The 15517-nt window shown below is 47.0% G+C and overlaps 1 protein-coding gene across 1 annotated transcript in view; it reads left to right on the top strand.

The window, feature by feature from the left end:
- Positions 1-15517, top strand: part of TSHR (thyroid stimulating hormone receptor) — a 227977-nt gene that overhangs the window by 82315 nt on the left and 130145 nt on the right. The window contains exon 2 of the mRNA XM_077820386.1: positions 12372-12443. Within this exon, the coding sequence (XP_077676512.1) occupies positions 12372-12443 (72 nt within the window). The remainder of the gene's footprint in view (positions 1-12371; positions 12444-15517) is intronic.

Genomic DNA, 15517 nt, shown 5'->3' on the forward strand with positions numbered 1-15517 from the left:
TGCTCCTGTGTGCAGGTGAATAGCTTGTGCAGCAGAGCAGAAGTTTGATGAGATGCTGGATGGCATTTCAGGAACAATTTGAGAAAAAGGTGACGAAACTTGGAGGGGGGCTCACTCACGGCAGACTGGACATAATGAATGAATGCCACTATTACTGTTCATTTTCCATCTCTAGACCTGTATTTCTGGTGCAGGAGAAAAAGCACAGTGTGATGGGACCACACCATCCTGCAGATATGGATAATGAGCAGTGGCTCCAGAAATTCTACATGAGGAAGTAGACATTCCTGGAGCTGAGAGAGAAACTTGCTCTGACCCTCCAGCACTAGAACGCTTCACTGCAGGAGGCCATACTAATACAGAGTGGGTTGCAATTGCCTCTGGAAGCTAGCTACCCCAGACCAGTGGTTCTCAACCAGGGGTACACAGAGGTCTCCCAGGGAGTACATGAACGCATCTAGTTATTTGCCTAGTTTTACAACAGGCTACGTAAAAAGCACTAGCGAAGTCACTACAAAATTAAAATATATAGTACTCCTTCGCTATTTCTCATGGGCATACATTCTCACTTCTGGCATTGGAAGAGAGAGATTCAAGTAAAATTGTTTTATATAAAAAAAATAGGAAGATGAAGGAGGATGGGATGAAATAATGTCTCAGGAACTTTTATCAATAATGCCCTTGAAGACAAAGTACCAGAATGGATAAAAGCAGTAATTTTCCAGGCAAATGGGAGGATCCTATCTATGCATGTTGTAACCCTTGTACCAGGTGTAGTCAGCAACAAGGGCTGGGTTCAATATCTAGGGGTTTCTTTTGATAACACAGAGCTCGAGCCTCCACCCAGTAATCTGGGAAAACTACACACTACCCCTGGGTGCTTTGAAGAAGCAATACTTCCCCTCTCACAAGCACTGAGTCTGTGTATGGAAAAGAAAATCCAACATTAATTTGGGAAAACACCACAGGCATGATTTGAAAACATGCAACCATGAGCAAAACATCCATGCCAGAGCATGTTGGGCAGTGTCCTTTCCCTCAGTCTCTCTCCTTGTGGTGTGAAAGTCTCCCAAACAAATATCCCTTTAACACGCCACCCCCTCTCCTTCTATCTCACCCTACTCACAGTGGTTGTTCTTGTTGTCAGTGATGACCCAGAGTTCAGAGGTGTGTTCAGATGAGTTCACCTCCCACGCCAGGGTGGGGGAAGGAGGGGAAAGCATCAGGCAATGCCTCAGCTGCTGCTCCGCCATCGTTCACTGCTGGCTGCTTTGTTGTCATTTACTCTATCACTGCCCTCTCTACTGCAGCCTCTAGGATGTCTTGTAGTCCTGCCACTTAACACAGCTCTCAGTGATTTCAGCTGTTAGTGGGGAAGACTTAGGGTATGTCTACACTATGAAATTAGGTCGAATTTATAGAAGTCAGTTTTTTAGAAATCGTTTTTATATATTCGAGTGTGTGTGTCCCCACAGAAAATGCTCTAAGTGCATTAACTCGGAGGAGTGCTTCCACAGTACCGAGGCAAGCGTCGACTTCCGGAGTGTTGCACTGTGGGTAACTATCCCACAGTTCCCACAGTCTCCGGAAATGAGATTCAAAAGTTCGCGGTTCTTTTCCTGTCTACCTGGCCAGTGCATCTGAGTTGAGAGTGCTGTCCAGAGCGGTCACAATGAAGCACTCTGGGATAGCTCCCGGAGGCCAATACCATTGAATTGTGTCCACAGTACCCCAAATTCGACCCGGCAAGGCCAATTTAAACACTAATCCACTTGTCAGGGGTGGAGTAAGGAAATCGATTTTAAGAGCCCTTTAAGTCGAAAAAAAGGGCTTCATCGTGTGGACGGGTGCAGGTTTACATCGATTTAACGCTGCTAAATTCGACCTAAAGTCCTAGTGTAGACCAGGGCTTACTGAAAGTGCAGGCTGAACAGTTTCATCAGAGACACTGTTCCATTGGCAGATCTAAGGCTTAGCACTTAGACTTGGTTATTAGTGATTTCAGCTCTGCTGATCCCCACAACAAAAGACTCTTAACTGAGTCTTAATCAGCTCTGTCCTTAAATAGTGGAGAGGGTCAAATTATGTCTAGGGCCCTGAGGCAGAGCCCACACTACCAGGCACAGACACCTGTCCCCACCCTCTCTCATCTTCACTGGGCTTTGGCGCCACTACCCCCTGCTTAGTGAATGCAGTTCAGTTGAGTGTGAAGCCTAGGGTGACCAGATTGCAAAAGTGAAATATCAGGACACATTGGGCAAGCGGGGGGGCGGGGGTGGGGAAGAGAGCCACAGGTGCACAGCCTCGACTGGAGCCATGAGAGGGGGCGCACAGCCCTAGGAAGCTGCAAGAGGGGTGTACGGCCCCTGCTGCAGCCCGTACCACAAGCCACGGGACAAGGACTCAAGGACTCATGGCCCCAGCTCCAGCCCCCAGCAGAAGCCACAGGGCCAGGGGCACAGGTTTCTCCTCCCTCCCTCTGAGTGCTCTTCCCCACAGCCCCACCACCACAACTAAACAATGCCCCACACAGACCCCCAGTGCCCTGACAAACAAAGATCTCCCCCACTGCCCAGCACCCCCCAACAGGCCCACACTGCCTAGCACCTCAAAACACAAAAACCTCCCCCCACTGCCCAGCGCCCTCCACACCCTCACAGCCCAGCACCCCACACACACCTCCCAGACACTCAATCCATCACACCCTGCCCCCTTCCCTGGCTGCACTCACCAGCCCTACTGGGAGGTGTCTGGCTCCTAGGGTCAGAGAGGTGACGGGGGTCTCCAGACTCTCCACGTGCTGTGCCTGCTACAAGCATGAGCTCCGTGGTTCCCATTGGCCAGGAAAAGCGCCAATGGGAGCTGCCGGAGCTGCCGAGTGGGGCTTGCAGGTGCCAACAGTGTGCAGAGAGCCCCCCACCTCCCCCACCATGACCCTAAGAGCCAGCGGGACCTGGCAGGGGGCAAGGTGGGGAGTCCCAGCGGTGCTTACCTGGAGCGGCTCCTAGGAAGCATCCAGCAGGTCCCTCTGGCTCCTAGGATAGGGTTGGGTGGCGAAGGGCTTTCTGCCCGCTGCTGGCACCTGCAAGCCCCACCCCAGCAGCTCTGATTGGGCAGGAGGGAGCCAGTGCAGCATGCAGAGACCCCCTCCGCCTCTGTGCCCAGGGGCTGCCTGCACTGCAGGCTCCTGCTTGCAGGCGTGCATGCAGCCGGGAGCTGCCCCAAGAAGTGCTGCCACGCCAGCCCTGGGACTTTGGCAGTGATGGTGAGTGGTCCGTCCCCGATATCGGGACAAAGGGCATCCCGACCGATGTGCGGTCGGGATGCGGGACAAATGGGTTAAAATCGGGACTGTCCCGACAATATTGGGACGTCTGGTCACCTCAATCAGGGCATGCTAAGCACAGTTCTGCTGACCTTTATTCACACAAGGATGACACTTTATGACCCCTGCACCCAATAACAAAGGGATTTGCAGTCCAACACCAGCCAAAAGTGATCATTTGGGAAAAGCAGCTCCACCATGCTGAGCACCTAGGCAGAGTGGGTGTGTTTAAGCAAACAAGGTTAGTTCCTGAAGTCTTCTCCCCTAGCTCATTACTAGATGTCAGGGGAGAGCTCATTCAGACCCTGGTTACATATGCAAAGGCGATACATAGGGAACTGGTCACTGAACAGTATATCAATGAGTGGCCAGTTGTGAGCTACTCGGGAGAGGAGGGTGCAAGAAATTTTTCTCTACCAAGAAATATGAAAAATTGTTGAATTCCTGCTCCGTGAAAAGTTTTCAAATGACACCTTCCAGGAGCAGAAGAAAATCAAGAGTAAAATTAACTAAGTTTTGGATTAAGAGGCATACTTTTGCCAGCAGCAGAATCATCCCATTTCCCTCTGTCCCCCACAACCAGCCCCCAGAAAGACCAGCAAGAGACAGAGAGCACAAGAATGCCTGCTGCATGAACATTAATCAAAAAATTGCCTTTCAAAGTATAAAAGTGAAATCAGGATAAACACTGACTTTCAATGGACTGCTATATGGGACAATAATTTGCTAGCCAAAGTAAGCACCTAGACCATTATCATAATGAATGCACAACAGTGACTGTCACAAAGAACAAGCATGACTGTCACAAAGAACTTTACCAGAACTGGACTTATAACCATCAATATATGGGACAATAATGTGGTAACCAGGGACTACACTAGTAGCATTATATAAGCATTCCCAACTTTACAAAAAGCTATACTTGCAAAAATATGCATTAGGGCTTGCTAGGCCAGTTACCCTTTACCAATTAGTAAATAGAGCTGCCAGGGGTAACCCAGACTGATGTGTAGGTTGGATCTCATTACAATTTCCTGTAATTTTACAGAAATCAGTGGGATTGAGCTTGGGAAAACACCGTAAAGGAGCAATAACAGACTGGAGACCAAATGTCTTCAGGAGGTGTACTACATCATTAAACCAGAGACAGTGTGTGAACCTAACAGCTACAGTAATTGTAAAGGTTTTTTTTCTTATTTGAAGTTGTATATGTGCTCAATAGTTTGGCTGCTGAAACAACTAGTTATGTAGTACAACTAAATGTTTTATTTAATTGTCAATATAATACCCAGTGTGAGCCTACATGAAAGCAGAAGCTCTCCAGTTGTCAGCAGTCCCAGTCCCTGTATTGATTTTGTAAGGAGTATTGTAAATACACACACTGTATTTACAATACTCCTTACAAAATCAATACAGGGACTGGGACTGCTGACAACTGGAGAGCTTCTGCTTTCATGTAGGCTCACACTGGGTATTATATTGACAATTAAATAAAACATATATATATATATACACACACACTGTATTTACAATACTCCTTGATATATAGATATATATATATATATATATACAGTATTTGTGGTTTAGGCCCTGTGTTATATTCTTCATTTTAAAGGAAAAATAACAAATCTCTAGTTAGTGATATTAGTCAAGCTAGGGGGCATTGTAACTGCTATCTTTGGAGTGTTAGTTATAAAAAAGAATTTGAAATTATTAATTGTATGTGCATAACTGTTTTATCATAAAGACTGGCACTGGATTCCTAAGAAGAGAAAGAAATAGAATCCTATTATAACTTTTACTGTTAGTATTTCAAAAGGTTCCTATAGAAAATTCAGCTCTAGTCTCTTGCATTGATGGGCATTCATGGTCTGTGCAAATACCTTAAGTCAGAGAGAGGAATTCTGGAGCACAGATTCAGTAAGTAAATTGACTTACCTCCCCTCTGCATTGATTACACAAGGAACTAACATTTATGCAGTATTGAGGTGGCGAGATCAAGCTTCCTAAAGTCAGGAAATTTCAGAAGTTTAATCACCAGCTTAAATGTCAGATAATGAACCTTCACAAAATAGTACAAAATACAAAATAGGAAATAATGATAGAAGTTGTTCAGCAAATATATTTGAGAAAATTGCCATTTTGCTTCTACATAATTTGAACAGAGAGGTAAAATTCTTCCATTTATTTACTGCAATTTATTCAGACAGCTCTATTTAAAAACCAAAACTCTCTCAATCATCATCTGGCATCCATTTACCTCTACTTTCACTTCTGGAAAGGCCTGGAAGTGCAGATAAGCTTGTAGCATGATCTGAAGGTCAACAAGGTATGTTGGGCCAATGGGGAAAGTGAGTTCCAAAATTGAAGGCCCCTTTCTGAGAATACTCTGGGTGACCAATTCCTAGTCCCATTGAAATCAGTGGAAGTTTTGTCACTGACTGTATTGGAGCCAGGATTTCTCCCTCTGTCTCCAGCTTCCACCTGCTTTAAACCTGAGGCAAATGGTCACAGAGCTAAAGTGTAATGTGCTACATGAAAGAAATGTGTTTGGTAAGAGAGTCTAGAATAGTATGAAAAAAATCCTCTAAGAATAAATAAAACCAACATTCAGAATGTCCTGCATTTCTGAAATGTGACCAGTTGATTTTAGTAGTGTGTGCAACCTGATTATCCAAATCAAAGTAAGGAAGATCTAATGCATTCTTTCACTGGATGAAATTGTATAGATTTAATAGAATTTAAGGCCAGAAGGGAACATTAGATCATCTAGTCTGACCTTTTGTATATCTTAGGGCATTAAATTTCACTCAGATACCCCTATTCTGAGCCCAGTGATTTTGGTTACACTAAATCATTAGAATCCTCAGGAGTTTAAAACATTGTGTGCCACTGTGACGGGATGGACTGGCCCCGCACTGGGACTGAGAGGGTCAACACTTCTCTGCTGGCAGAGGAAGCCATGCCCCTGAACTGGGCATGCTCCAATAGGGAGTCAAGTATACAAGCCTGCAGAGCTGCTCAGTCAGGGCTGGTGGCTGAGGAAGGAGGATGCCCAGTGGAGGCTCCAGCCCAGGAGCAGTGGTGACTGGTACAGGAGGGAGCCGAGGGGCCAGGAAGCGAGACCAGAGACTGGCAGCTGTGGGAACCCCAGGGAGCACCAGGGGCTGAGGAACCTGAAGACTCTGATGCCACAGGGATGGTTATGTTTGGAGAACTGGTAAGAAGTGACTCAGGAAAGGGAAGGGAGTGGTATCTCCCACCACTCTGAGGGCAGCGTGTTGCGGTAGGATTCCCTGCTGACCCGGGGTGGATAATGCCATCAATGACAGGGCCCTGGGTTGGAATCTGGTGAAGGCAGGTGGTCCTGGGCTCCCCTACCAGGGGTCCCTCCCCTTTTTTTGTGATGACATAGTTCACCAACCCCTCTCTTACCTCAAAGGAGATAGATGAACTCTGGCCACTGGGCTGCTCTATCCTACAAGGAGAAGAGGACTTAGAGGGACTCTGGCCCTCAGGCCACACTGTTTTAGGAATGCACTGTAGAGACTCCAGCTGCTAGGCCACTCTATCCCATCAGGGGAAGAGAGTTTCAAGAGACTCTGGCCATTGGGCCATGCTGCTTTAGGAGTGCACTACAGGGACTCTGGCCACTAGGCTGCGCTCTCCCACCAGGGGAAGAAGATTTAGAGGGACTTTGGCCATTGGGCCATACAGCCCTGACTACCGGGGAGGTTGTAGAACCAGCGTAGAAGCCGGGAGGTGGGGTTAACCTCGGCCCCCCCGAACCCCCCCCCCCCCAGAATCAAAGGGGTTGACGAGGTACAAAACCTGCCACAGACAGAAAAGGAGAGGCTGAGGTGTTGCCAATGCCAGAAGCCCCTACAATGGAAGGTGGAAGAAAATCCAAGGTCCCTGCCAATCTGACCTGGGAAAATGCCTTCCTGACCCCAAACCTGGTGAAAGCTTGAGCAATTCTCTGTCTCTCCCAAGCTCAGGATAGACTGATTCTGAATGTTGGGGTAAGCTTTATAATTTTTACTCTGCCCCCAAACTAATTCTTTTTGTATGTCTTAAAAACAGCAACATCCAAGTTTAGGTTAGTCATCCTACTAATTGACTTAGGAGATGTGGCGCAGATGCAGATATACCACCAGAATATGATTGCTTGGGACACTGATTGAGGTGTTTCCTAGTTTGAAGTCAATTTACACAGTCATGTATAAGATCGTTTCTCAGTCCCCGTTTATGAAGAAGCTTGGTGCGTCTTCTATGTGATGTGTGGATGCAATTCAGAGAGGGTCATACTTTTCATGGGAGTGAAAAGCCACTGGATTCTTTGGTTGGGTCCTTGTTGAGGTGTGTGTTTGGGATGTTGCTGTCCTTCCACCTTGCCCATCATTGATCTTTTAGGGAAAACCCTATGTTTTTGAGTTCTTGCACTGCGAGCCTAAAAGGTTTTCTAGATTTCAGTTGGTGTCTCGGTGTATTATTTAGGTCTTCATATATTGGAAGATCCTTGTGTCTTTGAATACGATGGAACTCCTGAAGGATTTTCATATCACAACAAATTTGGGGTGAGTGGATGTGCACCAGTATGGGAAGCCATGGTTATGGTGTTTTATTGTACTTGTAATGATCCACATGATGGTGTTGAGAATGTACAAGTGATGTGTAGGAGCTGTGTGTCCCGACTGATGAGCAGTATTATGCCAGAGAGTAGACAAGGGCCAATGAAGAGGTCTTGTAGAGTTTTTGCACTGGTTCCCCACATAGTTCCTCCCAATCTCTGAATGAGATTTATATGCATATTTGTTTTGGATATTTTTCAGGTGTTGGTGGTATGTGAGGATTCAGTTTAATGTCAGACCAAGCTATTTTGGGGTGGGATCTTATCTTATCTGCTTACCACAAAAGCCCACATGCAGTTCTGCTCAACCCTTTTGATTGTTTAGATGAAATGCTGACATGACAGTCATAGTGGGGCTTTGTTTTAGCTGCCAATATAATATATGTTCTCCCATGATTTTAAAGGTCCTTAATTAGGATTGTTCTATAGTAGGTAAATTCTGTGCCTATGTGGTTAGAGCAATATCATTAGTACAGACAAATTTCCATGATGTTTGCAGATGATTGCAGTTCTAGATATTAAACAGAATCATGCTGGGACTAATCTCTGTGGTAGGCTATAATTAAAAGTGCATGGCCTGCTCACCTGGTCACTGTGGAAAATGCAAAACTTGTGATTGGTCAGAACGTCTCAGCAGAGTTTTATTGTTGTATTGCATGGGATAATATTGCTGGGTTTCAAAAGGAGGCTGTTCCTCCATATTGTGTTGTAGGTGGCAGATAGTTCTAAGAAAGTTGCCCCATTCTTAAATCTTAAGAACATTCCCCACCTCAGTGTGTGTTTAAGGCTAAGATGCAGCTTCAGACTTGTCAGAAATCCACTTGTTAATTCAGTAACTTTGCTTCTACAAGCAACATAATCCTTGCTAGTAATATCCTCTCTAGGAGCGTGTTTGACACGCAGAGGAGTAATATGGACTGGTAAATGAAGAATTAGTGGTTGGCATCCCGTTTTAGCAATTGCAATAACCATAGTCTTGTCTCAGCTCCTTGGGACAAGCCCTGAGGAATGGATATTGGAAATCAGTGCTGCCAGCCATTTCCATCCCTTGATCTTGAGATTTTAAAGAAATTCTGGAAAGACATTAGCACATCCTGCAGCTTTCTTGGTTTTCATGAGTGAAAGAGCCTTATTTATCTCCTCAACACTGAAGGACAATGATGGGGAGGGGATGAGATCGGTACTCAGCTGATTGTCAGAGCTCTGCACACTTTGAGCTTAGTAGACTTGTCCCTTGATACTTGACTCCTGGCCCCCACTAAACTAGTTAATTAGCTATCAGTGTCACTGATGGACTAGTCCATCACAATAGCATAAACCAAAATTGAATGATTTCCAGATAACACAAAGCATAAGTGTATTAATTGTACTAATTGGAATAGATAATTAAGGGCTAGTAAGTTAATGAGCAAACATTATAACTAGGGCTCAGGGCCTTGCTTCAGTACTGAATCACAGGAAACCTTTAAGGTTACATTATTGCTTCATACTTTAGAAAGGCTATTGTCCTGGTTCTCGTTTTGGGTTTCATTGCTGCAAGAATATTCCCTTCCCTAGTGTACTGCTGTAAGCCACAGACACTATTAGTGGCCCCTGTGATGCATGACCAGAAAGGGTTAAACATCCTGCAGAATGAATGACTCAAATTCAAAGACACCTGGGAAGATAATGTTTGTGTTTTTGTGTATTTACATATATATGGGTAGTGGTCAACAATGTAATCAACAGTCTCTGTCTATGCTGTATTCTGATAATTCAGCGCTAAAAAGAACATCCTAGCATTTAAATGAACTGTAAACATGGGATACTGCTGTATTCATCTCTCTTTGAAATGTATAGGAAATCATCTGTGAATGGTGGAGGAACAGGCAATTGCCTTATGTTAATTCATGTAGCTAAGTCCTGGTGATGAACCTACTTCAAAGTTGCCCTAATTACCTATTGTTCCCCGAGGCACACCAACCTGTCAAAGAAGGCCTGAATTGTATAAAAGATTCTTGGGTCCCAATCCTTTTTATCTCATATCTGCTTAAGCTTCATCAGGGGAAGTTAAGTTGCAAGATTGAGGTCCCAGTTCAGCTGGAAACATGAATATGATATTGGACATTGGACCATAACCTATGGACTAAGTTCTAAAAGAATTCTTTGCAACTACAAAGCTCACCAACTCTAGGTATCAAATGCTCAAGAATTGAACTCATGTCTGTATATATATTGCTCTTTTAACCATACTCTCTCTTTTCTTTTTTAATAAATTTTAGTTTCGTTAATAATAATTGGCTGCAAACATGTATTTAGGTAAGATCTGGAATATTCATTAACCTGGGATGTAATGTGTCTGATCCTTTGGGATTGGTAGAACCTTTTCTTTTATATGATGAAATAAGATTTTCAGAAATATTCATCATATTTGACTAGGGTACCTGGATGTAGGCCTGAGGCTGGGTTACTTTAAGGGAACTGTATTGTTGGTTTCTGGGCAACCAGTGAGGTAATAAAGAAGCTATTTTGTGCTGACTTGGTAAATCTAAGTATTGAAATATCCACCAGCTTTGGGGATTGTCTGCCCCATTCTTTGCAGTTCACACTAATTGAGTGACCTCAGCTGGTCCCCACTGGGACCCCGGTCAAAGCCCCAGATTGCTTTCTAATTAGAGGCAGAGAGGTGTATTTTTGATTAAAATATATGGAGAAAGGCTATCTATTGCATGTAGCACAAATGACAATTAAAAGTTAGTCTTTCTTACTAGCAGAAACTCTGTAAGCAGAGAGCTGTCTAGGAGGAGGTGTAGAAGGCAAAGATTTTTCCATTGAGTCCACCATCCTTGTACATTTGTTTTTATTCCAGACGTTATCTGGTTTTTCTGATAAAAACATTTTTTCTCTGAAATGTAAGAATTAGACATCTTGTCTGTGTAAATGTCATTACTTAATGATGGGGCTGTACAGCCTGCCATGTATTCAATCCATTCTCTTGGCACTGGGTTTGACCCTGCCAAAAAAACGTAATGTGCCTTTGATGCAGTAACCTAGTTTTGTAGTCTTAAAACATGAACGAATAGGGCCCAACCAAATCCACAGCCATGAAAAACGCGTCACGGATCATGAAATCTGGTCGACCCCCGTGAATTCTGGACTTCTGCGTGCTTTTACCATATACTGTACCAATTTCATGGGGGAGACCAGAATTTCTCAAATTGGAGTTTCTGACCCAAAAGGGAGTTGCAGAGAGGTCACAAGGTTATTTAAGGGGGCATTGTGGTATTGCCATCCTTACTTCTGCACTGTCTTCAGAGCTGGGTGGCTGGAGAGTGGTGACTGCTGACTGAGGGCCCAGCTCTGCAGACAGCAGTGCAGAAGTAAAGGTGTCAGTACCATACAATGCCATCCTTACTTCTGTGTTGCTGCTGGCAGTGGCTCTGCCTTCAAAACAGGGCTCCCAGCCAGCAGCCGCTGCTCTCTGGCCACCCAGTTCTGAAGGCAGTGCCGCTATCAGCAGCAGTGCAGAAGTAAGGGTAGCAGTACCACAACCCCCACTAAATAACCTTGCGACGACCCCCCCACTACTTTTTGGGTCAGGACCCCTACAATTACAACACTGAAATTTCAGATTTAAATAGCTGAAATCATGAGATTTACTATTTTTAAAATCCTATGTCTGTGAAATTGACCAGAATGGACTGTGAATTTGGTAGGGCCCATTAAATGAGAATTGGAAGGTGGTATATGTTTTCAAGTAGTGAGCAAGGGATGGACTGCTTAATTCAGTATAACAGTACTAATCAGAAAGATGTCTATATTTTTCACTTAAATTTTTTCAGAGACCTTTTAAAAGCTTTGCCTTTCTCCATTGGAGAAAGGTAATTACAATCAAATGGCACCTTTTCTTCACACCTCTGCTTCCTGTGTATCTTTGAGTCACAGCTGCTGACTTTACTAGCACAAATCAAGCTTATTGATGTGATAGAATCACAAATTTAGGCTCACAGCATTGCAGAGCCAATACAGTGATGAGAGAGGAAATTGGTAATGCACTGGAGTGTCAGAAGATGCATTATGACCATTATTGTGTTGGACTTGGTTTCACATTTTACCAATATAGTAACATTTTAACTGTCAGACTTTAATTTCAGTTGTTGGGCTTTCCATGTTTTTGTCCCTGCGAGGTCTGTTTGGTCTGTAATTGAGTTCCTGAAATACTGTGGGAGAAGACAAGACCTATTTTAGAATGGAAGTGTGTACAAATGAAATAGAACAGAACGATGTGAAGGGAGCCATGATGCAAAGCAAACATGGGCAGACTGGGAATGTAGAGAAATGAGAGCAGAGATGTTGGAAGGACTGGAGTTATGCAAGGCTTTGTTACATTTCACTTCTCATTGAAGGACATTAGCTGACAAACACTTGTTTTTGCAGGAGGTTTATGGAGACTCATCTGAGAACAATTCCAAGTGATGCATTTTCTAATCTCCCCAACATCTCCAGGATGTAAGTATTCTATTTTTTATACTTTAATAAAGTATTAAAAAGCACCACTTCTTTCCCTTCCCTCAAAAATTCTCCTTGTGGGTAACTCTCTCTCACATCAGGCTACAAAGGCTATACTTTAAGATATAAGTGGTAAACTTTAAGGGCTAGGGCCATATAGTTCCCTTGTACATACGAGTCTGTACAGCAAAAATTGGCACCATTATTAGCTGTGAGGATTTCAGTCAATCTTCACATCTTTTTTAATATGTATAGTCCGCACTGGCTGTTCTTAAGCATGTAAACCAATACCAGATAAAGTAATAAATCTGATACAGAGGTGATAAATGGGTTTATTCTTACAATTCATTGTATATGAAAAGGTGGTTTCATCCATTATAACCACCATTCTGTTTTGTCAACATGCTGGTCTTGGGCTATATTTTCAGTGCCCTGGGGCCATTTATAGCCAGTGTAAATTAGTCTTCAGGTTGTTGTAGTATGGCATAGTGGGGCCTGGCCCTTCACAAAGGCTGCACTAAGATCAGCAGAATACTAAAATGAGTTTTAAGTCACTTTTGTCCTTGACAGAGCAAACACAACCAGCATTCAGAAAATGTTCCTGAGAGCACAACTTAGGTGGACCAGACATGTCATCAGAATGGAAGACTGCCGTCTCCCAAAACAGATCTTTATGGGGAGCTGAGTCAGGGCAAAAGAATGAAGGGTTGTCTGTATAAACGCTTTAAAAATCATCTGAACAGCAGTCTCCAGTGGGCAGGGCCGGTGCAACCACTAGGCGAACTAGGCGGTTGCCTAGGGCACCAAGTGCTTGAGGGCGCCAAAAAGCGGTGTCCTGGCTCAACAGGGAGGAGCCACCTTCTGGAGGCACCGGAGAGCCAGAGCGTTGGCGGCAAGCCCCAGCCATGGAGGGAGCCGGTGCAGTGCAGGGGGGCAGCAGCCGTGCAAAGGCAGAGGTGCCACTAGTGGGGCACAACCGCACCCCCTGCCCCTCCTGCCCAGGCTGTGGCCCGGTGAGCCCCCGCCCCCCGGGGCTCCTGCACGCTGCAGCAGATGCATGCAGGCAGCGGTCCCCATGCATGCCCTGGCTCCCCCTCGCCACGCTTGGTCTCTGCAGCTTCTGGGCATATGAGCCCCCGCCGCCACTGGGGCACAGGGCCCGGAGCCTGCTCTGGGAGGTGCAGTGACAGCTCACGCTCCTGGGAGCCGCAGAGCCCGAGTGCAGTGAGGGGGGAGCCGGGGGAGGGGGGTGTACGGGGGCACCGCCAGCAGCCCGGGCAGGTGCGCCTGCCAGTTTCCCCCTCACTGCGCTCGGGTTCTGCGGCTCTCAGGCGTGTGAGCTGCCGCTGCCCCTCCTGCTGCCTCAGCTCTCTGCAGGGGAGGGGCTGTGTGCACGGCAGCCCGGCTGCGTGTTTTGCCTCCACATGGAGCCGGCATCTGACTGGCATGGGCATGGTAAGGGGAATCCCAGCCTGGGGGCAGTCAGGGAGCAGGGGGAGGGTTGGATGGATTGGGAGTTCTGGGGGGGGCCTGTCAGGGGGCGGGGGTGTGGAAAGGGATCGGAGCAGTCAGGGGACAGGGAGCAGGGGGGTTAGATGGGTTGGGAGTTCTGGGGGTCCTGTCACGGGGTGGGGAGTGGTTGGATGGGGTGTGGGAGTCCCAGGGGTCTGTCTGGGGTGGGGGTGTGGATAAGGGTTGGGGCAGTCAGGGGACGGGTAGGGTCCTAGGGGGACAGTTAGGGTGTGGGGGGGTCCCAGGAGGGGGCAGTCAGGGGACAAGGAACAGGGAGGCTTAGGTAGGGGGTGGGGTTCTGGGAGGCAGTTAGGGGCAGGGGTCCCAGGAGGGGGCAGTCAGGGGACAAGGAGCGGGGGGGGTTGGGGTTTCTGAGGGGGGCAGTCAGGGGGTGGGAAGTGGGAGGGAGTGGAAGGGGCCAGGGCTAGGACGGGGCTCTTCCCCCTGGTCCTCTTTTTTGATTGTTGAAATATGGTAACCCTAGGTGAGGGGAGAGCCGGGGGTCGCCCACATGCATCCGCTGCAGCCTGCAGGAGCCCCAGGGGGTTGGGTGCCAGGCCGCAGCCTGGGCAGGAGGTGCGGCTGCTCCCCGCTAGCGGCGCTGCCACCTTTGCAGGGCTGCTGCCCCCCTGCGCCACACTGGCTCCTCCATGTCTGGGGCTCGCACCCGCCACAAGCAGGATGCTCTGGCTCTCCGGTGCCTCCAGAAGGCGGCTCACCCCTGCCGAGCTGCTGCAGCGGCTCAAGCCTGGCAAAGCCAGTGAGTGGACTCGGGGCGGGGGCCGCCGGGGTGGCATGTGGAGGGGAGGGCTCACGGGGGGGCTGTGCACCCTCCAGGGGAGTTGAGGGGGCTGGGAGGGGGGAACCTGGTCTGGGGACAGCCCCTGGGCACAGCTGGCCCCTGGGCAGGCTGGCCGTGGGGTCTATAAAGGCTCGTTGGGATTTGCCCCTCAATGAACCAATGTGCCGGGGCGGGGGGGGGGGAGGCGCAAGGTGGAAGTTTCACCTAGGGCACAAAATATCCTTGCACCGGCCCTGCCCAAAAAACTTGAGCAAATGTCTCAGAACAGGACTCACTGGCAGTCTCTGACAAGATCAGCATGTAACGGTTTTGAGCAAGATCAACAAAATCATCTCCAGGCTGCACGTGAAAGGTGCCAGAGAGCTGCATCATCAAACATCATAGAAACAGACCTCCCATGCCCTCAGTGCGGTTGACTCTGTTCATCAGGGTTTGGACTTCAGAGTCATATGTGTAGCCATCAATGTTCCCTCTAATTTTTAACAGGCTGTGTGCACAAAAAATGTCTTCTGTGCCACCACTGAAGAAAAAAAAAATCCGCCACCGAAGCCAGAGTGTGCACGGTGTTTAAGACCTGTGTGCGTGCGCACACGCACACAGCTTAGAGGGAACAGTGGTAGACATAGATGAGAGCTGCAACAATATCATCATCACTGTCAGTGATGGACTAACAACATACACATAACCTGCCATCTCTCCAGCTCAGCCTCATCTCAGGATCTTGCCCATATTATTTCAAAAAAGGATTGTCCAGCTTTAA

Source organism: Eretmochelys imbricata, chromosome 6 (assembly GCF_965152235.1).
Source record: "Eretmochelys imbricata isolate rEreImb1 chromosome 6, rEreImb1.hap1, whole genome shotgun sequence".
Taxonomy (NCBI): Eukaryota; Metazoa; Chordata; order Testudines; family Cheloniidae; genus Eretmochelys; species Eretmochelys imbricata.